This window comes from Lepisosteus platostomus, chromosome 4, assembly GCF_059453375.1.
Source record: "Lepisosteus platostomus isolate fLepPlt1 chromosome 4, fLepPlt1.hap1, whole genome shotgun sequence".
NCBI classification, from domain to species: Eukaryota; Metazoa; Chordata; class Actinopteri; order Semionotiformes; family Lepisosteidae; genus Lepisosteus; species Lepisosteus platostomus.
This window is the reverse complement of record NC_142614.1, coordinates 29,756,261-29,781,639: the sequence shown is the minus strand read 5'-3', so window position 1 is coordinate 29,781,639 and position 25,379 is coordinate 29,756,261. Positions and strand designations below refer to the sequence as shown.

Genomic DNA, 25,379 nt, shown 5'->3' with positions numbered 1-25,379 from the left:
TAAACCATTAAAAAGCATGTTATTACCAATGTATCCAGTGACAATTATGTAAATTAACTATGTCAATTTTATTTCAGTTTAATCTTTTGTCATGTTGTCTCAATTCATTGTATCTAAATCTATATTCAACATTATTTTCAGAAGAAAAATGGATCCAAAGACAATCTTTCAGAAGTCACCGACCAGGATGTGAAATGCAGTACAAAAGTGAAGACCATTCACACTGCCAGACAAAAAGCTGAGACATGACCCAGCTCTTTACTTGAGAAACATTTGTCAACACAAAAGCCTGATTTTGCTTGAAACCAGAAATGTGAATGTGCAGATTCCGTGTTACGAAGGAAACAAAATAATGGAAAAACAACTGACAGTTACATGCGTACATTGCAGTGCTACTTTCCTTCAGTGAACTGTTACTGTGTACATTTTAGATTATGCATGACCATACACTGGATTATTCAACATGACTCCAGATAGACATTTCAATGTATGTTTGTCTGCTTCAATATTTTCCAATCTAAGGGACAATTTTATGTTGCCATTACCTCTAAGCTATTTGACCTCCATTTTATACAGTATTAAAACGTGTGTAGGCAACATGATAAATGTAGAAGTATAGCCAGGCTATCATCAGTTGAATTATTTTTTATTCATCATGTATCTATGCTGCTGTACTTTTTGCACAAATGTAGTTAATTTTATTCACCTGTTTACAATCAAGTTTTCATCTGATGGCTTAGTACAATACAAAAATTAGATCATAATAAATGCATCAGTTGCCAAAAGTCTTTCTGGTCATATCCTGTTTTTGTCTAATAAGATACAATGTACCATGATTTTTGGCACAGAATGTAGTCACAGGACTGAAACCTTTATAGGTCTTCAAGGTTTCCTTTCAAACACTAGCAAACCATGAAAGGTAAAGCTGATTTAGTCTAAAGATGTGTTATATCAAGGGTCTGTAACCTTGCCCCAAGGGTTCTTGAGTGTCTTCTGATTTTCATTTCAGATGAGCTCTGAATGACTTCATTATAATACATTTAGAAACCTGATTTGGTAGCAGCAGTTTTAACTGCAAAAAAAGTTATGCTTTATTACAAATAGACAATGAAACTATCACAAGAACAGCAATTCCTGTGGTACCAAATATCTTCAGACCTCAATTATATATAATCTTGGGAAAAAACACCTGAAGGATAAGAGGACCACAAACCCAATGAAGAATTATAACTGGAACAAACTACCTAGACATACTGCTGAACTAGATTCTCTGGGATCTTTCAAAAAAGATCTAGGTAAGATAAAGGATCAATATGGCACTTATAGTCAATCGCAGGACAAATTTTCTTCCCATTTGCAATATTGTTTGACTTATTACTTCCTACATATTTCCCTTACAACCTACATAGGCTAAATTCATGGTAGTTGTATTTAACTATAAAGCCTGGTTTAACTACTGGCTCTTATAAACCAAAACAATAGCCTCAATTTTAACAAAGCATGTTCCTGTTAATGCTTTTATATGTTGGGTTTATGATTCTGATCTATACAAATAAGCATCTCTTTCTTGAACTTACAGTGGCTGTGCAAATGCATATTTAAATTCACAAAATACTGATAAATTAACATTTTTAAATCATATTAACAAAACATTTACAATGTGACATCTGTGACGGTTAATAGGCACAAACTGACTCAAATGCTAAGAATTACTAATAACACTGAACATGAACTTCAGTGTGATGGGAGTTCTTAGCTTCCTTTGTAGCAGTCAGAAATCAGGTGGTGTGAACTTTCTCCAATTTCACTGGTCAAGCCTGTACAAAAACAAATGTGACATTTCAAGTACAATAATAACAAAATTAAATTTATTGAACTCTAAGTAAAAACAATGATGTATTTAGATTACTGATTTAAGTGGTACTTGTTTTCTTTTTCAATGAAACAAAACCCAAGTGTAAATGTTTAATGGCTTTCTCCAGAAAAGAAATCTGCATTTTTTCTCCAGAAATTTCTGCATTTGTTGACTGGCCATATGAACCAAGAAAAACAAATGAAAGATGCAGTTCAGAACTATTCATGAATGAATGAAAGTGATATGCAACCTATATTAAACAATGTTAAACTGTAGCCCTTAGAAATCTTAATTTTGTATTAATTCTTTTATCTGAATATTTCCTGAAATGCGTCTTCCAGTATAATAAAACTAAAATTATTAATTTGTTTAAAAATTAAACAAGAAATTAAGGTGCCTACAAAGAAGAAACTTTCTGTAACACAAATCGTACAAGAACACTAATTTGATGTACGCAAGAAAAATTTTACAGATATACTGATATATAATTAACGATTTTCGATTTTTACCACTATATCAAATTATAATAAAAACTATAAGCTTAACTCCTTCACAAACTATTCCTACACTAGAGAAAACACTTCTGGAACTTGTAAACATTTTATAAGACTTTATAACAAGTTAAATTTAAAAGGGAAAAAACATTTTTCACTGTACTTCCCGTCAACTTAACACAAGGTAGCACAGGCAGCATCTTGTTAAGGTCAACACAAGAGTCAATGTATGCCTTTTTTGACACCACATTCATCTGTTCAAAAAGCAATGAATGGGCAACACAAAAAGGCAAATTTGAGTTAAAGGAGAGAAATGGATTAACCAACACGGTGTACTCTTTTTTGGAATTTACCAGCAAACTGGCATCCTCTTGTGAAGAGATTTCAGATTTCTGAAAAAAAATCTGGAAAAAATAAATCCAAGTTAATACACTTTAATTGCAATGTAGCAGTGTTCTTCTAGGTAAAATAAAAAAAAACAGGTTATCAAAAATTAATATTTTGCTACAAAATTCATTTATTAGACTTGAATCCACAGTAGTTGAAAAAAAAACTGCCAACAGCCTTTAAAGCATTACCATAACAGGATCTTAGTTTTACTTCTCATTCAAATAAAGAAGCATTGGAGGTTTCATAGTTTGTTTAGGGCAACAGTCAGGCTTGAACCTCCTACTAAATTTGATTAAGCATAGCAAACAAACTACCCAGTCAGACCCCACTCCTTGAGATATATTGCAAAACAAATGGCTGTATCAGATCACAATATCAATAAGGTATTAGCCAACCAACCACTAGAGACCAAGCTGCATCCTTCTTTATAAACTTGTTTGCCAAACACTGTTGATATGATTCCCTTGACACCTACCTAAACTTTATAGTTGATAACTGAATTACTGGTTAGTTTAACAGGTTATTTTCTGTAGATTCATTCTGCAGGTTACATTGTAACTGTATATGCCAACCTCTGTGGTTACATAAAGGTTACATTATGACTTTCTTAGCAATTAACACATATTGAACATTACCATTCATGTCACTTCCGTTATTTCACCCTTATTTTTCTTAGCTATGTCACCAAGTGAAAAGGGTGGGACAGGAGAACTAAAATGCAAGGTCACCAGGTTTACTGTCCTTTTCATGACTGATAGGCATGTGTGCTAATCACAGAGCAGACTGTAGTAGCAGCTAGCAGTTTATGAGGTAGAGAAAGGAAACCTACCCCTTATATAGTGGGAGAGAAATTATGTACCTATTCTCTATAATTAGTATAACTCCAAACATACACAAAGAAAATGCCAAAAAGACCTGAATTTTGAAATTTTCTTAAAACCTGTAGTTATCATATAATAATGTCTACACAATTTTAGAATATGCATTCTATAATACTCAAGCATAAACCGATGAACATTGTGAACAACTACTAATTATAATAAAACTGACTTACTGTGAGACCCAGTCCTGAAGTAACTTTGGCAACATCAACAGGTACAGTGATCTCCACACTTCAATTCAGGTCTGTTAAAAGATGTTTGTGATACTTCCTAGAAAGTGACAACCAAATCAAGCTCAATCCTACAAAGCAGTTTGCTGATGTTTAGAAAAAGCTTTCAAGGTAAATGGAGCTCGGAAACAAACTAGCCCACAATGGATTTCAAGGCCTTACTCTAAAACGGCACAAGTTTGCCTTTTCAAAAGAAATCAAAAATAAAATGAGAAAAAACAGAGACTAGACCCATTTAGACACTTCATGCATGTTGTAATTTGGATTCAACTGTCTTAACAATGCTGTAATCCTCATACATCATTAAAAGCCTTCACAAAGAAATCACGGAGAACATAATTAGGGATGGTTGCTACTTCTGCCAAATCAAAGATTTTAAAGTTTTAATTAAATGTTGCTAGTAATACAAGCAGTAATTCAGAGAAGCAGCATAACACATATTACATTTTCAAGGATATACACTAAACAAAAAAAAGTTTCATATTTTGATTGTGTTGAATGTTTTATGGTTGTATATTGTGGCCAGCTAAGATCACTGGATGAACACTTGCCAAAATATAGAGTATGTAACAAAACCCTTTAATAATCTTCTGTATATTTTTTAAAATAATTTGGATGAAAATCCTTAAATATGGAAGCAGTATTACTGTTCATAAACCCACTATATATGAAATAAAAAAATAGTAAATTCAGTATCACGTGATCTGTTTGTATTGTTAGGAAAAAGAACTTAACACCATAAAAATTCCATACAACCTTATAATCAACAGCCAAAGATGATTAACAGAAAATTACCGGATATAGTAATATATGTAAGCAAATTCAAAAGTAAAAAAGCAGAAAACAAAAAATTCAAAAACTTAAGTCAGACCACAAAAAAAAATGTATATTATGCTTCACTCCTTTGCAACCTAACCTTACACAGGAGGAAAAAAAAGATCTGCTAGTTTTAGCATTTAAAAAGTGTTTGGATTTTTTATAGATTAATATTCTTAGAAGATGTTAAAACCATTCTCATTGTACTTGCTGTTAACTTATCACAAGATAGCACAGGCAGCGTCTTGTTAAGGTCAACACAAGAGTCAATGTATGCCTTTTTTGACACCACATTCATCTGTTCAAAAAGCAATGAATGGGCAACACAAAAAGGCAAATTTGAGTTAAAGCAGAGAAATGGATGTATCTAACACTAACGAATTTATGTATTTATTTTGGGGAATTTACCAGCAAACCAGCATCCTGTTATGCTGATGCTTCAAAGAGACTTCGGATTTCACCAACATTAAATCTGAAACAAAATGAAAATTCAAGTCAATGCACTACAATCACATATGAGGAAAGTACTGTTGTTCCAGCTAAAGTAAAAATCCCAGGTTATCAATACGCTATAGAACGATAGATCATTTGAGTACAATCCAAAGAGGCGGAAAACGAAATAAACAGTGTCAACAGAGTCTCTTAAAGGGACCTTGGGTTTATATCCAAATGATGAATGAATGAGAAAAAAAGTGCTTGAAATTTAAACCACAGATTAAATGCGAGTTTCTAATTATGAGAACCATGGTCTTCATCTTCCCATTTGCCATTGATGTTAGTGCTTCAGTATCCCATTTCTAGTTTATTGTACTTGCTAGGAACATTTACACAGGGAACACAGTTTGTGCCCTTAAAGTAAGCCCCTGCAAGAATTAATGTGTGCCTTGTCTGACACCTCATTCATCTGGAGTGGGCAATGAATGGGCAACACAAAGGCAAAAGATGGACAAATATAGGGTTTTTCAGGTGTCAAGTATATGTCCTTCTCAACAAGATACATCAGATAAATGATGGATTTGTTTTTAAATAATTTTATTACACATCTCATGCTGTAACTCTTTCAGATGAAAAGACTTAAGAAAGCTATGCATCTAAAGGACTGATGATCATATACCTACAGTATTTTTTAGTAATACAGTACAGTAATTAAAAGCTAATGATTTTTATATATGCATTTCCTTTTAGTTTGCTTAATGAAATAACTACACAGCATGTGACTTAAATACATTGATTACCATCTGAAGAGTGACCGTTTTACATTGGTCCTTATTTTAAATCTCCTAGCCATGAAACTTATCTTAATCTTTTAACAGGAATTTAAAAAGACTACAACAGAAAAACATTAGAAACCATAATTAATCTAAAGCAATGTTCATACTTCCCCATTCACTCAATGATGTATATCTTTCTGCACCTCCCCTGGAATTTACTGTCTTAATCCCCATCTCTTTACCCATTTTTCACCACCCCTCAACCAACCATGTGAACCATTGTCTCACATTGCTGTGCTCTCCCCCATTCCCCACATAAAAAAGCAGCTTCAGAGCCAAAATCATACTTTTGGATGTTGAATTAACATCGACTTGCTTTACTGCTTCCTATTCTAACATATATAGTAGTGCACGCATGTTGTTGTATTTTGGTTAAAACCTAAGAAATCTTTCAGCTTCTGTGGTGCATGATTTCAAACTGCAGAGTGTGATAAACTAAAACATTTAATTTTAAGTGCTTAGAATTCAACAACATGCTTCTCCAACACATTGCCAACAAATACAGGTGATTTAATATTGTGAGATAAAACTAATATATATATATATTGTATATAATGTATATATGTCAATATTATCCACCACTAAACGTACATAATTTTAAGACTTTTTATACTCGCATAAACTAAAACTTTGCTACAGTACAGTAATTAAAAGCTAATGATTTTTATATATGCATTTCCTTTTAGTTTGCTTAATGAAATAACTACACAGCATGTGACTTAAATACATTGATTACCATCTGAAGAGTGACCGTTTTACATTGGTCCTTATTTTAAATCTCCTAGCCATGAAACTTATCTTTATCTTTTAACAGGAATTTAAAAGGTGACTTTAAATTAATCTTTTAATCCACATTTAAGCTTCTTACAATAATAAATAACTAGCTTTGGTTCACAAAGACTGTAAACAAACTTCTCTTTGATTCGAATGTAGAACCCCACCTGCTCAGGTGACCCGAGACCAGTGTGGCTCGACCAGACTCCATTGTGCAAATACCGCCTTCTTGACCACGTGGCGATCGCAAGCGGGACACATGATGGACGTTTCGTGTAAAACTGAAAACAGACATTTTCCATTTTTTTTTTTACCGGTACCAGGATTGATCATTTAAAAGGATGAGAGCAGCATTGCGAATACAATAAACAGCATCCCATTTCATCATACAGTTCTGTGCGAGTGCTCGCATGGAAACTACTAATTTAGATAAATTAGAGCGATATCTTAAGAATACACACAACACAATCAAAATCGTATGCAAACGTTCATATTTTTAATGAATACGTCGGTTGGTACAAAACCTTACCATCGACATTAGTCTTATATAATTCGGCCAGGACGCCGTAATTCCCCAGCCCAAATTCCCCCTGGTCTTTACTTATCATGGCCTCCACGATTACTCTGTTCTCCCCACTGATAGCTGATGTGTGGTTAGCGTACTGGCACACTATGGCTGCTGTCGTACCATGCAGGTGGAAGCTGCACAGTGGTGTATTAACTATACCAGCGCTTTGATTGCAGTTTCCACAAAAGCTCTATATAGTGTAAATATTTATTTTACTTATGAACTAGGGAAGCTCGATCACAACAAGGGCAAAGAAGGCGGAACACTTGAGGTTACAACATTTTCACTTTCCATACATAAGGCTGCCCTAAAATGCTCAGGCAATCATTTAAATGCTTATATACTAACTTTATAACACGAATATATTAAAGCGTCAAGCTTCCCAAAACATGTGGTCAGAGGCGCTGCATAGATACCGTGCCACGTGGAATGCTCAACAGACCGCGGACCAATTAAAATAATTGACTGAAGGTCTGGACTGCAGATAATCGAAGCCATATTACATTATTTTTCTTAATTCTTATCAACGTGGGAGTCAAGCCTTCAAACGTTCTAAAAACATATATACTCGTGTACCAGTAAGAAAAGCATTCTATAACAAACTTTTTTCGACAACTTGGCAATTAACGCACATATTTTTCTCTAGCCTTTTACAAGTAACCCCATGCAAGTTTTTAAGGCGTACATGGCTTATTTTTAAATGATATAAGACAGAATGTCCGACAGCCACCTCACCTCATTCAAACGCGTCTTCCAACCAAAGAGAGAGCCCTGCCGGATGTGGCGTACTAAAAGTGTGCGCCTACTGGCTACATCACGTCCGCTCCGTTATTCTCAAATGTCTGTCACTCAGAACATTCCACGTATAATAGTTCCTAGTTTGATATTTTCTTTTACTAGAGACATTAAGCTGTTGTTTACGGCAAATAAATTAGTTGGTCAGTTGGATATTTTCTGATATAGTTAAAAAATGCTAAAACAAGGAAGCAATACGCTTTTGTGCTTTACGGGTTTTATACTTTGACAAAGTTTGCCTACAAACCTTTGCCTACAAGAATAATAAAAAGTACACAATGAGTGAAAACAGCAGAATTACGCAATTACAATAAGGGCTTTGGAATACAGCAGAAAAGCAAGAAGGGGAAAGTAGAATAGTACGTCAGACAGGTACTGAGTTGCCAAGACTTACATTGCTGAGTTGCATTACAGGTGAGCATGAGGATTTTGAAGTCCACAATAACTCTGTATGAAGACAGTACTAAGATTCCAGGATAGGAATAATGTGATCAAATTCCAAACACAGTCTCACGATGAGAAAATAAGATGTCATGGTTAACAGTGTCAAAATCAGCACTGGGGTCCAGGAGAATAAGGATATAAAGACAATCAGAATCAGATGCCAAAAGAAGATCATTAGTGACTATAACCAGGGCAGTTTCCGTGCTGTGTATTTGTCTGAAAGGTTCGAAGAGGTTATTTTCCAAATTGTTTTGCAGGAAAGGGTAGGTTGGATATAGGGCAAAACTTGTTTAGGTTGTCCAGAACCCTTGTTTTTTGGCTCATGTGTAACTACAGCTGTTTTATAGGCCAATGGTACCACATCAGTGCTCAAGGACTAGTTTATTACATTGAAGGAAACAGGGCAGAGTAGAGAAACAGGATTGAAATAAAGCAGAAGGAATGGGATCTAATAGACAGGTGGTGGATTTCATATGCAGCACACAGTGTCAAGTGGAGATAAGCTAGAGAGAAGGAGACCAGCATAATTATGCAATCAGGGAGGAGTTGTGGTTGTAACATGCGCGGTGGAGAGAATGTGATGCCAGATGTTGTCAGTCTTGGAGCTAAAAACTCTAAGAATGTGTTGCAAAGTTTGGATGAGGCAGGCAGTTTAGCTTTAGCAGTCTGTTGGTGGTAGAGAATATATATGTAAGATTGTTATGGTTGTTCTCAATGATCAATGAAAGGGAGAAGTAGCTGGATCTAGAAGACAGATATTATATCCTTGTATTCAGTCAAGTAATCCTTCCAAGACTGAAAGTGTACAGTATGTTGAGGTCAGAAAGACACAACCTAAGTTCTAGTTTGCAGGAGCCTTCATTGAGAGCAGCTGGTCAGTGTACCAATGGGCAAAGAAAATAAAGGAGATGGTTTTAAGAGGAGCTACAGTATGGTGTCAAGAGAGATAGGTATAAAACAATTGCACTGAATTATTCTGTATTTCGATGAGTATTTATTGTATTGATGATGTATTGATGTTGTCAGAGAGCTTATCCTTTATTGTTCAACAGTGACACTTGTTTATTAGGGAGACATATTTACTAGGTCATGTTAAATAAATGTGGTCATTATTAGTGCATGCCTATGGAATTTAATATACATTGGCCCGATTGTATGAAAACAAAACTTATAGTTCCTTTCTAAGTAATTCTTATGTAAGAAACCAAGCAATACCTGCTTTGAAAATGTGGCAGGTTTATGAAAGACAGTACAGAGGTACATAAGGATGTCACTGTAATATTTAAAATATAAGAGCACAGTGTAACAGTGTCAATACAGTGTTGAGAATTTGTTAGGTCTCTGTACTTCTAACCAGAAGATCAAGATGTCACGATTGTAATCCCTCCCCCTTAAGGGTGCTCCAGCTCTTTCAAATTTTAGTTGATTTTCTGCACCTTCCTCCTGTCCAGCCCCTCCTTAAAAGCCTATTCTGGGCTCTGCATTGGAAGACGGACGCCCAGAGGCCCGCCTACCACCAAGTCGACCTACGCCCGCGGCTTGAGGGCATAGGCCTCATATCGGCATCCTGACCCAGCCGAGTCCAGGACTTGGAGCGTCTGGTCCCGTTACCCCTTTTTATCTCCCCGTCCCTTCACTGGATCTCTCTCCGGTTTTTAACTTTTGTCGTTTTGTCGTCTCTATTGGACTATTGGACTTCGCCCTGGTTTTTCCCCCTGGACTCCCTCGGACTTGATCGTCTGCACCATGCCCCCCCACACACCAGTGCACTGTCATCACGCCCCCCTGTTTGTCAACCTGGCCAGTTCCTTGTCATCTCCTCCCTGTGTCTGTTTCACTCCCTTCCAGATTCTACTGTCTGCATAGGATCCTGAAAAACGCTAAGTAACACAAGAGTTCGTAATTCATTTGAAGACAATGATGCTACATCCTTAATCTTAAACTAGGAACATCACCCACATTGCCTCAAGAGAAATCCAGAGGTATAAATGACCAAAAATCCGTACACAAAAATAGGTGATTTTAATCTCTGGAAGTTACTTAGCAGAAAAGTATTAAACAAATTAATGACAGAATGTAAATGGAAAAAATCCTAACCGTATGATGAGGTGTAGTATGAATTGTTTTTTTAACTGTTTTAAGTATTATCCTTAATCTTTAAATGTATTAATAGATAGATAGATCCTTTATTGATCCCGTGAGGGAAATTGCAGTGCAACAGCAGCTTAACACAGTCAACACAGCACAGTGTAACGAAATAATACAATAATACAATACATACAATACAATCAGTACAGTCAGTGAGAAGTGCACTAAGAAGAGTTACTCACAGTCCAGAATATACAAAGAACAAACCAGAACAGTACACAAAAAGTTGTATTGCACAAAATAAATATAAACATAAATATAAATATAAATGTATTGCACAAGTCCCTGGCATATATTGCACAAAAACAGTTGTAAATGGGAAAGCCAGATGTAGCAGAGAGTTTACTGTTTAGTCCAAAAACAGGTCAATGTCAATGTTGCCCCTGCTCAGAAACAAAGTGGATGCATTGTACAGTCTAATGGCAGAAGGCAAGAATGACCTCCTGTACGCTCCCTGTTGCACCGTGGTTGGATCAGCCTATTGCTGAACGTGCTCTTCATTTTCACAAGCTTGTCATAGAGGGGATGGGAGATGTTGTCCATGATGGCCTCTAGTTTGGACAACAGTCTCCTCTCAGCCTCTACCTCCAGGGGGTCCAGGTCAGACCCAATGACAGAGTTTGTTCTTCTGATGAGCTTGTTCAGCCTGTTAGCATCCCCTGCTCTAATCCCAGAGCCCCAGCATACCACTGCATAGAAAATGGTGCTCGCCACAACTGACTGATAGAACAAATGTAGTATCTTACTACATAAATTAAAGGACCTGAGCCTCCTCAAGAAGTTAAGTCAGCTCTGACCCTTTTTGTAGATGGCCTCAGTGTTCTTAGACCATTTCAGTCTATCGTTGATGTCGATGTGCACTCCCATGGATGTGGACAGAAGCAGGTTGGACCCTTTTCCTCCTGAAAATCATAGTACTGGGTAATATGTACTAATACTAATAATTAGTACTAGTGCTAAAGTGCATTGTACTAATCATAGTCTTTGTAATCAAGTGGAAATACTTTCCCATAATCATGTATACCATTCATTGAACATATTTATAAAGTTTTCCTATCTCAGTATTCACTACAGTCATATGCATTTATATCATATGTCAAGTACACACAACATCCAAATGAAATTATCCTAAATGGAATGCCATCTAATTTCTAGAGCTAGAGTGATGCCTTTGGGAGTCAGGTGGCTCCATATTTTAACAGTTTGGGCTGACCATGAATTTAGAAAAAGGCACCTCAATGTGATTAGAAAGCAGAAGGACTTTATTGCTGGTAGTGAGCCATGATTTAAGTAGTATTCTAGCTCATTCTCATCTTAAAATGACATCTGAGGGAAGGTACTCTTCAAAAACTCTACTATTAATTGCAGGGTTATAAAATCCCAGAACATGCAGGCTGGAATGTTTACTGGCTTTCATTAAAACTAAAGTTCCAAAACTCCATTTATCCAGGAATTCTTTCCTGGATAATTGTGAACCACTAATTACTTACACAAAGAGACAGAGCTCAATTCTTAATTTATATGTTAATAAATTAACAACCAATACAGGCTGCCTGAACAGTTTGACACTAAGTTAATGAATTGTTCTAAGCAGTTATATAAACTGCTTCCTGAAGACCTAGACTTTCCCACATCAGAAGAAGTTGTACTTCTGAGTAATCTGAGCAATGATATGGAGTGCCAGAGTTTACAATGGGTGATTCTTATATCCCCATGATAACGCTGAATATGTAGTGGTTTGAAGAATTCTGATCTGGTATAAAAGTTGTTAAATTGGATCTAACAGATGCAGTAAATAAAGTTGAATAATTTATCTGAATAATCTCTCCAAATAATTATTTTCACCACTGCAAATCCTTCTAAAAAACAGAACTTTTGGATTAAAACAGAGAAATTGTAAAGGCCAAAAACAGACTAGATCCTGGAACTGCAGGCAGCTTTGAAATTATCCAAGCATATCTTAAATTAACTGTATAAACATTGTGTCCTCCAAGTCAATTAAAAAAGCAAGCACAGAGTTATTTGCCCAATTTATGCTCAGGAACACTTTGCAATATACAGGTCTACGGAGAACAAAATGGTGCTCAGGTGGCCATCCAGATTTCACTATGTTGTAGTTGCTTTGTTACTTGAATGACCAGTACCAGTTAATTGGATACATATTTTAAGAATAGCATCTAGCTGTCACGATTATAGTCCCCCCTCCTTAAGGGTGCTCCAGCCCTTTCACGTGAGACTTTATTCTGTGCACCTGCTCCCTATTCCCAGCCCACCTTAAAAGCCAGGCGCTGACGCTCATCCGGGCTCTGCATCTGATTTCCATATCGTGCGAGTCCGGGACCTGGAAGCGCCTGGTCCCGTTCCTGTTCCCCGTCCGCCGGTTCCGACCCGGCCTTCGTGGTTTTTAATTCTTTGTTCTGATGGATCTCCTGGTTTTGGACTTACCCTTGTGTTTTGGATATTCCCTAAGGACTTCTCTTTTGGATTGTTCGCCTCGGCCACACCTCCCCCGTGCACCAGCGCACCTTGGACACGCCCCGTTTTCCTGCATGACGTTTCCCTAGTGTTTCCCCACTCCGTCGGATTGTGTGGTCCGCATAGGGTCCGGAAAGAACTGTTCGTTACACTAGCATTACAAGGCAATTTTGAAGTACAATAAAAAGCATACGTATTGGGACAGTGAAGTAAAATTTGTAATTTTTGCTATATATTTATGAAATTTGTATTTCAGATCAAAAGATTAATATGAGGCAAAAGTATAGAATTTGCTTCTGGGTACTATTGTGTACTGTATACTTGTTAGAAAAATGTCATTCATTGTGTTCAATCCCCTCATTTAAACTGAGCATACAGTAAGTAAATGGATGACAGGTGTTTCTTTCTGTTCTAGTTGTTCACTATTGAAGTAATTGCAGTAATTGTAAAAACATAAAAGAGTTGTGTCTGTACAACCTTGGCTCCAGTCTTGCATAGATGTCTTTTGTATACAATATTTGAGCTGTAAATTGGTCTAACTAAATAAAGCTTTTCATCTTCTAAGATTTTGTCAATTGATTTATATTGTTTTTGACTGACATGAACAAAATGAAAAACTAACAAAAACAGAACCATACCATGTGTCATGGGAAAGCTTGAAATTTGCACAGTGTGGAAACACCTAAGTTGTTCTATTTTAACACAGTGCAGGTGTACTAGTGCAAGTCAAGACATACATAAATAGACATGTTATGAGGTTCTTATTGGACATTCCACCCACATGGTGAGATCATGAAAGATGTGCAATAACATGCACAACCTCAGTCTGCAGACTATGCTAGTGTGAGCAAAACGTCTGACTTTGAAAGGGGACAAATGGTACATATTTTACATTGTTAAACAGACACTGACATTTGCAAAAAATATCTATTTTGGAGCTTTACATACATTACTCTTACTACTGACACTTTTAATCCCAGAATGCATTCTGTGATTTCTAGAAAACATAGGTACAAACACCTTTATCAGAATTTACAAAGGGTAATACAATAATATAGCATATGAGGCTGATTGTTCACTTACTATATATGCTCCCTTTGTGGTGAGAGAAGATAAGTGACCTGTGGAGAAAGTATCAAAATTCAGTGCTGCGACTCAAAAAATCTGCAGTGTTAAGGATTTGTTCGGTGCACAATTTACATATAGCTCTGTCAACATAGGAGTAGTGTTTTTACCTCTTCTTTCCAGCTTATTGGTATATTTTATATTATAGGTCTTTTTCATTTTTAAAATGGAAAGAATTGCAGTAGCACTTCAGCCCTAAATCAACATGCTGAGTGCCAAAACAAGATTGTAAGTTTTTTCTAACTAATACAGTATGTTTAGAAAGCATTAAAAAATCATAGTAAAATAGTCCTTCAGATTCTGATAAATGGCAATCTCAGCATTAAATGCAATACAAATACAAAGAGCTCAATGTTCAAGGAAACAGTTGATATTACTTTAAACTGGAAAACCATGAGAATCACTCCTCTAAAATCTGTTGCAGTTAGTGTGGCTTCATAACAGCTAAGATTGGATAACAGACTTCCCAGTGTAAATTGTGCCAAAACTGGCACATATCTGGCACAGATGGTGAACTGTCACAAGTGGCAAACTTAAATTGGGTAAATGCTGCTAGTACGTCTGCATGGTAAGTATACCAGATCACTAGCAGAGTCCATCTGGTCCTACTCTAGCTCTGGTCTAGAGGAGGCTGTAGCCTGTTTTTTTTGGAATTGAAATATCATTGCATATGAGTTTGTGAAGGTCTCAAAAGAGTATGGCCTGACTGTTAAAGGAACTATGAGTTAAATATACACTTAAAAGATTGCACAATAGTATACAGTATCTAGAACAGAACCATTTTGTTTAGATATTACTCAAAGAGCTGCATTAATTTCATAAGATTATTTGATATTTCCACCATGAAAAGTTTCTGACAAACAAAAGTTGTATGGTGGAATTAAAAGGATGAAAGCTCACACTTTACCAGTTTATTACGACAATAATACCCTTAAACATTTCTGGGTAGCAGACAGATGCAGGCTCTTCCTTTTGAGTTACTAATTTGGAATTCAAGGATATCAAAGCCAGCCAAGCTCTTAAACTAACTGTATCCTTATACGAATCAACAAGTTCAATTCTATCTATTTTATGTACCCAGGGCAGGTCACAGTAATTTTTTATGTCCGTAATTTCCAAGACATTTAGTGAGCTGCCCTCTGTTTTACATTATTGTCTCCTCTTATTTATTAGTGACACAATTAGACACAGGTGTAAATGACAAAGATCCTCAATCAGCATTCCTAAAACTGCATGAGCTCATTTGTCCAATTCATCCAAGTCACTAAAACAATAAGCCTTCATTCACTGTGATAAGCTACAGTATACTGAGCTTCAGGAAAATAGTTCTTTTAAATAGATAGGGTCTTGGATATAGAAAAACAATAGACTGTGCAGAGGAAATACAACACAGAACAAAAGTCTAGCTTGCTCTGTCTTTCTAAATAAAATCATTTTATTATTTTACCAACACAGCTTGGCAGCTGAGCTGCTTAGTGGCACCAAATATAAACAAAACTCAGTCCATAATTTCTTCACCTTACAGTACATGGAAGCTCTTCAACTCTCACCTTTCTGTGGGCTGCACAGGCTGGAAGTATCTCCTGTCCCCAGGCAGCAAACTCAATGGAACTCTACTTGATATTGTCACCTACCCAACGGCTGCCACTGATGACAGAGGACAATAGGTCAACAGGTCACCCCCAAAGGCTTCTAAAGGATCTTGTTCATGCATGGAAGAAACATGCTGTTTAACATATGCTCATTTGATTTGTGTACTAATGCAGACTCAGTGTAAATAAAGTTTTTGTCAGTAAATATCATAGATTTATTGTTATATTCATACTTTGGATCATTTACTGCTGTATTCTTACATCAGTAATCTTAAAGAAACAGATATTAGAGGAGCTACACAATCATTTGTTCTGTTATGAAAATCTAAGCAGAACAGAAGCAGCAATATAATGAAAAATACAAGCAAAGCAGTTGTTAAAGAAGAATTGTTTTAGAAAATACAAGAAACAGAGCTAAAAAAATAGAAAGGAAAGAATTGGGAATAGCAATGGAGAGAGAAGATGAAAGAAAGCATAAAAACCTATCAAAACAAAGATGAAAATAAATGTATTTGTAGTAGATTAGAACATATAGTAGGGTCTATTCCATTTTTACTCTGCACACCAATTTAGACAAAGGGGAAAAATGACTGGCAAAGTATAGTTTTTAGAAGTCAGTGAAAAGGGCATTTAATGTGGTTAGGTTAGTGGGGTAAAAATAGCAACATATTTTACACATAATTCGGTTAGGCTTTGGTTAAGATATACAACTGATGAGGTAAAAGGCATTTTTATTTGAGTTTAGAAAGAGTCTTAAAAAACCTATAATTCATGACTTTTATATTGTTTTTCTTTAAAACGAAACCCATCATGACAGAGGGGTATCTAACCAGCTAAGAGTGAAGATCGGGAGCAGATGAATATTTTACAGTTTAGACTCTCACCTCCTGATAGTGAAGTCTGCGTTCCCCATTTCACACAGTTCCAGATAATCGGAGTGAACAGGGTTAAAGTTAATCTATATTGTTACATTTATTTCACCTCTGCTGATTTACATACTGTAGGGAAAATGGTCATAAATTCATGCATAAACATTATTAAAATACAATTCAGAGGATACTACAAATAAATATCCATACATTTACTTGCAAAGAATGTTAATGTATCAGGTCAAAGAACAACTGAAAAGAACAGGCAGCTTGAGTTAGGGTCTCAACCACCTATTTGGGAAGCCTGCTTCAGATATCATAAATCTTGATGTAAAGAAGTGTTTCCCTGTTTCCACCTCAAATGAAGGTACTTTTAGTTTCCAGTTGTGACCTTTGGTCTTTGTTTCTCTACTGAAAAAAAATAATTCCCTAGTTTGATTCACTTATATACAGTACGTACCCAAAAGAGAGAGCTGCTTCTGTGTGAGTTTTTTTTTATGCCTGGCTATTTTTTTTGCCTCAATTTACTAGTAGACTTTTTGGAGATGAAGACAGGTTTTCTTTTTTTTCCAAGCTGAGAAACGCTGAAATTCAATTTGCAGCTGTTCAGACACCTCATCCGCTTTGAAAGTAAATGGGTGCAAAAATCATGAAAACCTATTTTTAGTTGTTTGAAAATAATAATGTAATGTGAGTAACTAATCTCTGCAGTACTGTGCGTACCTTCATTTACTTTTCTAAGGATTGCAAAGTGAGATTTCAAAAGTATGATTTCAAGCTTTCATTTGCTGTTCAGGAAGCAGCAGTTTTGTTCAAATAGTTTAGTGCTTTTGTACAGGTAAGAAATCAGGAGCTGAGTAGACTGATGATGTCAACCAGGAATGTAAGATCATCCTTCCTTTTCAAGCTCTGTTTTATTTCTACTTAGAGTTAAAAGAATCATTTTATTATTTTGCTTCAACCTAACCACTGAACCTTCTAAAGCACATCTCCATATTCCATATCCAGTTCTTCTGACATGATCTGATTAACTTAATTGTTCTCAGCACTGTTTGCATTTCCTCCCTCACTACAATTGATTTTGTACAGTGTTGCTCTTGATGTAAGATACAGTGATAATTCAGAACATTTTTGACATTTTCCTCTACTAGCTAAAGCAGTAAGTCTACTCCATCAGCTGACCATTACTGGTGTCCCATCTGTTGTTATGCTAGCTTTCTTTTCTCATGCTTGTATGTAGTCACCTAATACTCATGCAACATTCCAATAAATAGGAACCCATTGAGCTACAGGTATATGGTCTTTTTTTGCTTCGCGAGCCTAAACGTTTTGCATGACAGACAATTCTTGTGACACATCAAAATTGTCATCAACAGCCTATAAAGGAGCCACCTGGATCTGGAGTGTTAAAACTGTTTTATGCCAGTAGAGGGTAGCGCAGGGACATTGTAGACACAGAATGCTGAATATGATTCTGTATTTCACACAAGGTCATTAGATGAATTGACTTCAGCTAAGATGACTTCTCCTTAAAAGTGTTCAAAATTTGACCAAGGTTGGACACTGAGTTTGGAAAAGACTGGTAAAGTGTCATGGTGAGAAATGGGATTTTAGGCTTGCTCCATCCTCAGCCCCAGTTCTGTACTTCCCTGTATTAAACAGTTGGTTAATATGCATAGGCCCTCCAGGCTACACAACCAGGTTAGGAGAAGCAGCTCCATGTGCCTTAAGAAAGCCAAAAGCTGAACTGTATCAGGTACAAAGAGGTGGTTACGAAAAAAGTGAATAAGAAAATGACTGAGTGGATTAATCAATAAGTAATATAAATACTCATAACACCCAACTTGTAAAGCTTTTGCCAAGAATATACCAGAGCAGTTGGTATTATTAGAGACACACAAGTTCTTTGTTCTCTGGCACAGCTTTGGTGAAAATAATAATAATTTAGGCAAACTGAGATAAACAAATATTTATAAATAATGACAATACACACAGCATAAACATACAACACACAAGTTAAACTATCTACAAATTAACACACAGGGTGTCCTGGAAAAAAGACCCAGACTGCTTCAGAGCATTCAACTTTAATGTAATGTCTATAGAGGTCAAAAGAAGAGATAATCTGCTTTCCCAACTAAACAGAATACAACCTGTGGTTAAATCTCTCTCTCTCTCTGCATACCCAGATAATGCAAAATGGACAAGCACCTATTTCCATACTGTATACTGTAAATGCACTCAGTAACCAGGAGAGGCCATTTTTAACCAATTGATTCTTTACACGAGAAATCAAAGTTCCTAAAAACAGAATAGCAAGTTCTCTTAACAAGGTCCAAATATTAAACTCTAGTTGTTAAAAATCAGGACAAGGAGCTCTCGCCTCTCCTTTCTCTTGCCTCTTGTCTTTTTTCTTTCTTGCTCTTTTTCTGTACCTGCCTGTTGTATGCTCTGTTCGTGGACTGTTGATTTGACACTTAATCTTTTACCTAGAACATGACTAAGGGTAAGCCAATGCAAACTTTACAACTGCTTTCATCACTGAATCAGAGACCACTACATCTCAACAAACATCCCCTTACTTTGAAGCTGGAAATGTGGACACTAGCCAGGTGTTACCCATTGTATCTAGAATCACTTCATAACAATATGTACTTGTTAATATGTACGTATGTTTGATCAAAACCAAACAAAATCACTCTACTACACATCTGCTCCAAAATGTCCATATATTTTTAACAGCCAGGATTAGACACTTCTTCACAAATTCTCCAACAGCAAACACTTTCCCACTATTGCAAATTATTTCCAAAATACAACAACTCACATGGGTAACATCCTAAACTTGACTTGTTGGATATATATCTTATTTTTTAGTTTGTTGGCCTTTTCTTTCCAGACAAGGCCTATATACTTGGAGTCTGAAGAGATGGTGTTTTTTTCATAATCCATCTATCCATATTCTAACCACTTTATCCAATACTGGGTCTCAGGGAAGCCAGAGCCTAGCCAGGCACACAATGGGTGCAAGGCAGGGTCCACCCCGGACAGGATGCCAGTACCTCGCAGAGCAGACACAAACAAATACACACACACTTACACCAGAGCCTGTTTTCCTAGAAGACAATTAACCTGTCAGAATATCTTTGAACTGTGGGAGGAAACCTGAGCACCAAAAGGAAACCCATGCAAGGATGGGGAGAACATTCAAACTCCACACAGTTGTTTCATAACATCTGCTAATATTGCACTTCTTAATTACTCTTCATTAAGATAAGATAAGATCACTTTATTGGCATCATGTGACCATAGAAGCAGAAAAGTAGTTCCTAAATTATTATTGCAATATTAAACTATTCAGAAGTGAAATGTAGATTATTCTGTTAAAAATAGGATTTTATTAACTCCGTTCAAAACATTTACATTTTCAAAACAAAACATTTTCCAAAAAAATTAAAACACTACTCAAAATATGTCCTTCCAAACCAAAAATTATTTAACTGTACACACAGTCTAGCCTGGTCTAAATTAGTGGATTTACAATAGTTAGTTGTCCATGTAGGGCATACTTTTGGTATGCTCACACCTGAAGAAGGTTCCACGGCCGAAACGTTGTGTTTTCCTTCTTTTTTTTTCAGCATGGAATAAACCTATTACTTGATACTTTGGGTATCACTGACAAGGAAGAATCTAAATAAACAGGTCAGAATCAAACATATGATATGTTCACATCTTCAACTTGGATCACTTTACACTTGCCAATAGTAAATTTAAATTGCCAAGTTACAGTACATGATTTTGTGTTTTTGATATTCAAATTACAAATTACTTTTCTCTTTGGTGGTGTTTCTCTTTGCCATCCCCCATATTTTATATCATTTGAAAATTGAACTGTTCTGCTAACTATACCAAATTTGCTCATTTTGATTTCTCAGAAAAAGGAAGGATCCTCAAATGGATCCTAATGGTACATCACTGATTAAATCTTCCCAATCAGTGGTTAAAACTGTTAATATGATACACTGTCCCTTGTTTGTTAACCAGATCTGTGGTTAACCAAGATCTCTGTCCATGTGCACTTACTTTGGATTCCTGTGGGGTTTTAACTTGAGAACTCACTTTATGTTAAGAACCTTATCAATACTTTTCTAGAAGCCTAAATATGTCATAGCATGTGATTTAGTGTTATTACCTACCCAGCTTGCCCAATCAAATGTAGAAAGTTAATGTCATGCTGTTCCTCGCTGATGAGCCTTAGGGTGAGATACCATTGACATGGCAACCTGTTACATCACCGTCCAACCTGATTCCCACAGAAATTGCCACAAAAAACATTGGACAGGGGATCTAGACCACCTGGAAACAATTTACAACCGTGCCTGTTTAAGGTCTCTGTGAATAACACCCCTTATTTCCTTCAGTAGGACAGGGAAACAACAGGGACCCCCCTGTCGAACCCCATGTAGGATCTCCTCAAGTTATGATATGTTTACCAAATGGTGATGGAGCCTTTTGTGGTACACTTCTATTTTATTGTAAAAATCCTTTGTGAAATATGTATTTACCCTCCTATTATTCCCTTATTATTTTAATCATCTATTGTCTTGTAAACTGTTTAGTTCCACATTTACAGTTTTTGTTACCTTTGTACTACTAAAAATGCTTATCATTGTTAGAATGATAACATATAATATATATGATAACTATAGAATATATATTTTTATATTTATATGGATAATTATATTTTTTCAGTTGTACCTGTAGCTAGGTATCATCATCATTTTCTATTTTCAAATCCTGGGCCCTCTTATAGTTTTAGGGCCCTCTTTCTGAAATTTTCCTCATCTTCTCCAATAAACCATATTGCTTAGACTTGGACTCACAGTATTTGTTTTAGAGACAGATTTTGTCTTGAATCTTCAACAATATGATTTTGAACTTTAAAACAGCTCTTTTCTATGGGTTATGTATCTTTTTGTTCCCATTTATCTGTTTTAAACTTTGCTTCTTTTCTTTTTAGTTGTCTGATTGATTCTTTCATAGAATTGTGTTTTGTTTGATAATGGAGAACTACAGTTATCTATGTTCCCAAAGTCCTGATTATAAGCAAAACAGAAAAAAACATTTTTTTCTTCTTCTGGTTGGGTCCTCATTGTTCCTCAAATAATATGACAGTAGTGCATTCACCTGCAGTTCTTCTCTCCCAGAAAGTAACTTTTCATTAAAATGTCAATCCAGCTCATTATGAAACATCAACAACAATAAAATGAAGTCAATAGAAGCCATAAAAACAGATTAACTACACTCACAGAAGAAAATAAAGTTTTAAATGGAAAGATCTTAGTGGATTTTTTTTCTACTAAATACACAGTTGAATTTGTATTGTTTCAGTACAGTACTGTAATATCAAATTTGGTAGTGCTATATCAAAAATAAAAAAGTTCCATTTCATTCCATTGTATTCTATTTGAGCCATACAATAGCATTGACCTTGGCTAACCACTAGATGGACCCAGAAACCTATTATACACTGACCCTGACACTTGCAATACTCTTTATCCTGATTTGCATTTTCAGTGTTATGTTACAAAGCCTTTTAGTACATAAATACTGAGTGAAAACCCCTGCTAAAAAGAAATACTTGTATTGACCTTCAAAAAAGCTGTTGCATTAAAGATAGAAAAGGTTTTGCAGTCATTTACTTTTATGGTAGTACATATAGGTAAATTAAAAAAAATCATCAAGCAAATGTGAACAAAAGGATTTTCTACACAACACTTTAGTTTCCACTTACTTCCTCTTGTGCTGTGCATAATACATAGGTGGTCAAATAAGTAATAAGAATAACTTAATGAAGAAAAAGGTGATAAAACATAGCAAACACAATCAGCTAAGCAACCTGCTAAGCATCCATTAAATTAGTTTTATCATGCATACTACATAACTCTAAAGTCCTAATAGTTCATAAGTGAAGAAGATAATTATTTCATAACTTCTAGAAGGAGAACTGCTTTAGCCACCTCATAGTGTATATGTCATAACTTACAATTCTTCTGTAAAGTACTTTACAGTACTTGTAGAGCATTATGACTGGCACAAAAAGCTTAATAATGAACTGCGCAGGAGTTATTTACTTTATTTTATACCCATTAAGGAAACCCAAAACATTTCTATTGTACTCATGTGTAGTCTTTCACAAAATTCTAAAGCTGTGATCTACAATATACTTATTACATTTAGTCTCTCATATATGAATTGGTAGGAAATTAGTATTAGTATTTTGATAGTATTAGTGCTATTTGTTGCTATTTAACATTACTTGTACATTACATGTGGACTTAAAATTTTATACTTGCATACATACATGAGCACATCTTTTCCACACTGACTTCAGTTTTTGCTGAGCAAAGATGTCCCTCTTTTGAACTTGGTAACACCCTTCAGTCCATAGCTATGGTTCAGATGTGACATTTTAATTAAATGTGTACAGTACTGTTAAATAAAAGAATGTCTGAGAAAGTTTACTAAAAACATCTCTGTCATATCTGCTTTCACAACATGCCTGTTGCCTAACTCAAAAACTAAACCAGAGAAAATGGGTGATCATATGCTATTGAATTTAATGAAGTAGCTTAATAAAAGACTTCCATATTATCTCAGCCAGGGAAATGGTTCCAGGCTTAGTCCCTTGTTGCCTATGCAGTACAAACCAATTTTAATTAACCCTTTCATTGTCATACAGGCTCCTATCTTTGTACCAAACATCTAATTTATTTTCTCCATAGTACAGTAATATCAAAGGACATCAAATAATATCAAATGAGCAATGACTAATGTGAAAAGAAATACTTCAGCAGACAAATACAACTTCTAATCTAACTACAGTAGTTCTACTTAGTTTGTTTCCTAATACCAGAATTGATGTACACCTGTCATGAATTACAGTACAGCAGCAATTACACAATCATTTTTTGACAATATGCCTTGAATATGCCTTAGAAATAAGAAATCACAATGATCATACATGATCAACCAAAATAGACTCTGTATAAAATAAACAGGTTTCACTTTCCTTTATATTAAATCAGTATTAAGCTTTATTATTGCACATTAAAGCAATATCTGTAATTCTGGCACAAGTTTGCTAAGACAACAATTCTTATTTTGCTGGTTAACACTGTGGGGAAACTTTCCATTCCATAGAGAATTAGTTTGTTCTAATTTACCAATTGGAATTAAAATTAAAGACAGATTACAGGGGTCAAATATATTGTATTTGAGCTAAAAAACGCTGCCTACAGTGGTATGTATTGTATATAGTGTGACAATATATGTTGCTGCCAAAGATCCTTGTTGTTTAGCTTTTGGCATTTTATCAAGGTTTTTTTATACACTGTGATTTCTTCTTTGAAATTCATCTGGCTTGATTGAGAATTGCTTCATCTAACATACTTGGAAAGAACAACATTAATTTCTTCTGTATAATTCAATGATAAAAACATTTATTCTGGACAGCAGCAGTATGTGCCATATCTTCATTTTTATCCCCATGAAGTTGATATTTGCCTTTACCTCATAGTTTGTATTTTTCTAATGAAAAATTTGAATCATTGACTCTTTTCTGATGTATTATACAGCATGTACAAGTACATTTCTGCACATCTGCACTGAAACCGCAGAAACATTTCTATTTTAATGCTTTAGTGGCAGCACACCAACTACCTTTGCCAAATGTACTCAGCTCAACTCTTTCTGAGAACACTGTGGAACAGTGCCAAGAACAAGTTCTGCCAAGTTAAATTTGAAAAAAGCATACTTAAGCATGTTGACATCATTAAAAAGGCAATATAACTTTGGGTAGATAGACGGATATGTGATAAATAATCACACTGCTCTTAGGGACAGGAGTTTTAATCAAATTATACATTGCAAGTGTTTTGTTGGACCTCCACTGGCTCCCAATAACTCTAGGAATAAAGTGCAATACTTTATTGCTTACTTTCCAAGCCCTACAGGAATCAGCACCTTCTTATCTCTGTGAACTTGTTCAACATTATGTCCCAAATCAAGCACTCCACTCTAGAGGCTGGCTTACTTTGTGCACTCTTTGGCTCTCTGGTCATACAGCTACTTTTGTTGCTCACTTTTGTTGCTCTCCGATTCTTTGGAAAACTATACCCAGGGACATTAGGGGCATTCAATTACCCTTGTTTAAAAATTGAATTAAGAAGTTTTTGTTTGACCATGTTTATGGTTAGTTTTTAGCACAGACTTTATCGTGCCTAACAGTTTGTGTAATGCACCAAGATGTACATACTTTTCTGTACATACAAGTTGCTATAGCAATTTGTTGGCTGATTTATTTAAATTAAGCATGAAAGTAGAACAGTTTCATTTGACACAAGGTCTAGAAATTCATAATGTATTGCATCACAGTTGTGGAAAAGAAAAACAAACCAATAAATCTTCTTTTGATTTACAGTGCACCTTTTTCACCGTTCATTACACTCTTGAGAAGAAACCATATGGTACTGCACCATTTCTTACTGACAGTTTATAGATTTCATTTTGTATGTGAGTCTAAGTAACATTCTTCCTTTTCAAGTATTACATCTCTTTAGACATATACTTATTTTGGAACAGGTATTTTTT

General features: G+C 35.5%; 1 protein-coding gene, 1 long non-coding RNA gene and 3 other non-coding genes across 9 annotated transcripts in view; 1 reads left to right on the top strand and 4 right to left on the bottom strand.

Moving 5' to 3' along the window:
* Positions 1-785, top strand: part of epb41l4a (erythrocyte membrane protein band 4.1 like 4A) — a 130,407-nt gene extending 129,622 nt beyond the window's left edge. For all 3 annotated transcript variants that reach the window (XM_088629366.1, XM_088629365.1, XM_088629364.1), the window contains exon 24: positions 142-785. In XM_088629366.1, the coding sequence (XP_088485492.1) occupies positions 142-249 (108 nt within the window). In that variant the 3' untranslated portion in view covers positions 250-785. The remainder of the gene's footprint in view (positions 1-141) is intronic.
* On the bottom strand, positions 630-8,145 carry LOC148673098 (uncharacterized). Of its 3 annotated transcripts, none has more exons than XR_015935936.1 (6): positions 8,015-8,145; positions 6,879-6,992; positions 5,075-5,138; positions 3,794-3,890; positions 2,673-2,753; positions 630-1,817 (listed from the first exon to the last, which is right to left on the bottom strand). It is a non-coding gene; the product is annotated as an uncharacterized LOC148673098 (long non-coding RNA). The 3 variants fall into 3 exon arrangements; XR_015935935.1 differs by having other exon boundaries at positions 2,703-2,753; XR_015935937.1 differs by lacking the exon at positions 8,015-8,145 and adding an exon at positions 7,241-7,962 and having other exon boundaries at positions 2,703-2,753.
* Positions 2,505-2,641, bottom strand: LOC148673101 (small nucleolar RNA SNORA13). The gene has a single exon (XR_015936264.1). It is a non-coding gene; the product is annotated as a small nucleolar RNA SNORA13 (small nucleolar RNA).
* Positions 4,866-5,002, bottom strand: LOC148673100 (small nucleolar RNA SNORA13). Its single transcript, XR_015936227.1, has one exon. It is a non-coding gene; the product is annotated as a small nucleolar RNA SNORA13 (small nucleolar RNA).
* Positions 5,470-5,604, bottom strand: LOC148673099 (small nucleolar RNA SNORA13). Its single transcript, XR_015936253.1, has one exon. It is a non-coding gene; the product is annotated as a small nucleolar RNA SNORA13 (small nucleolar RNA).
* Positions 8,146-25,379: the final 17,234 nt, after the last annotated feature.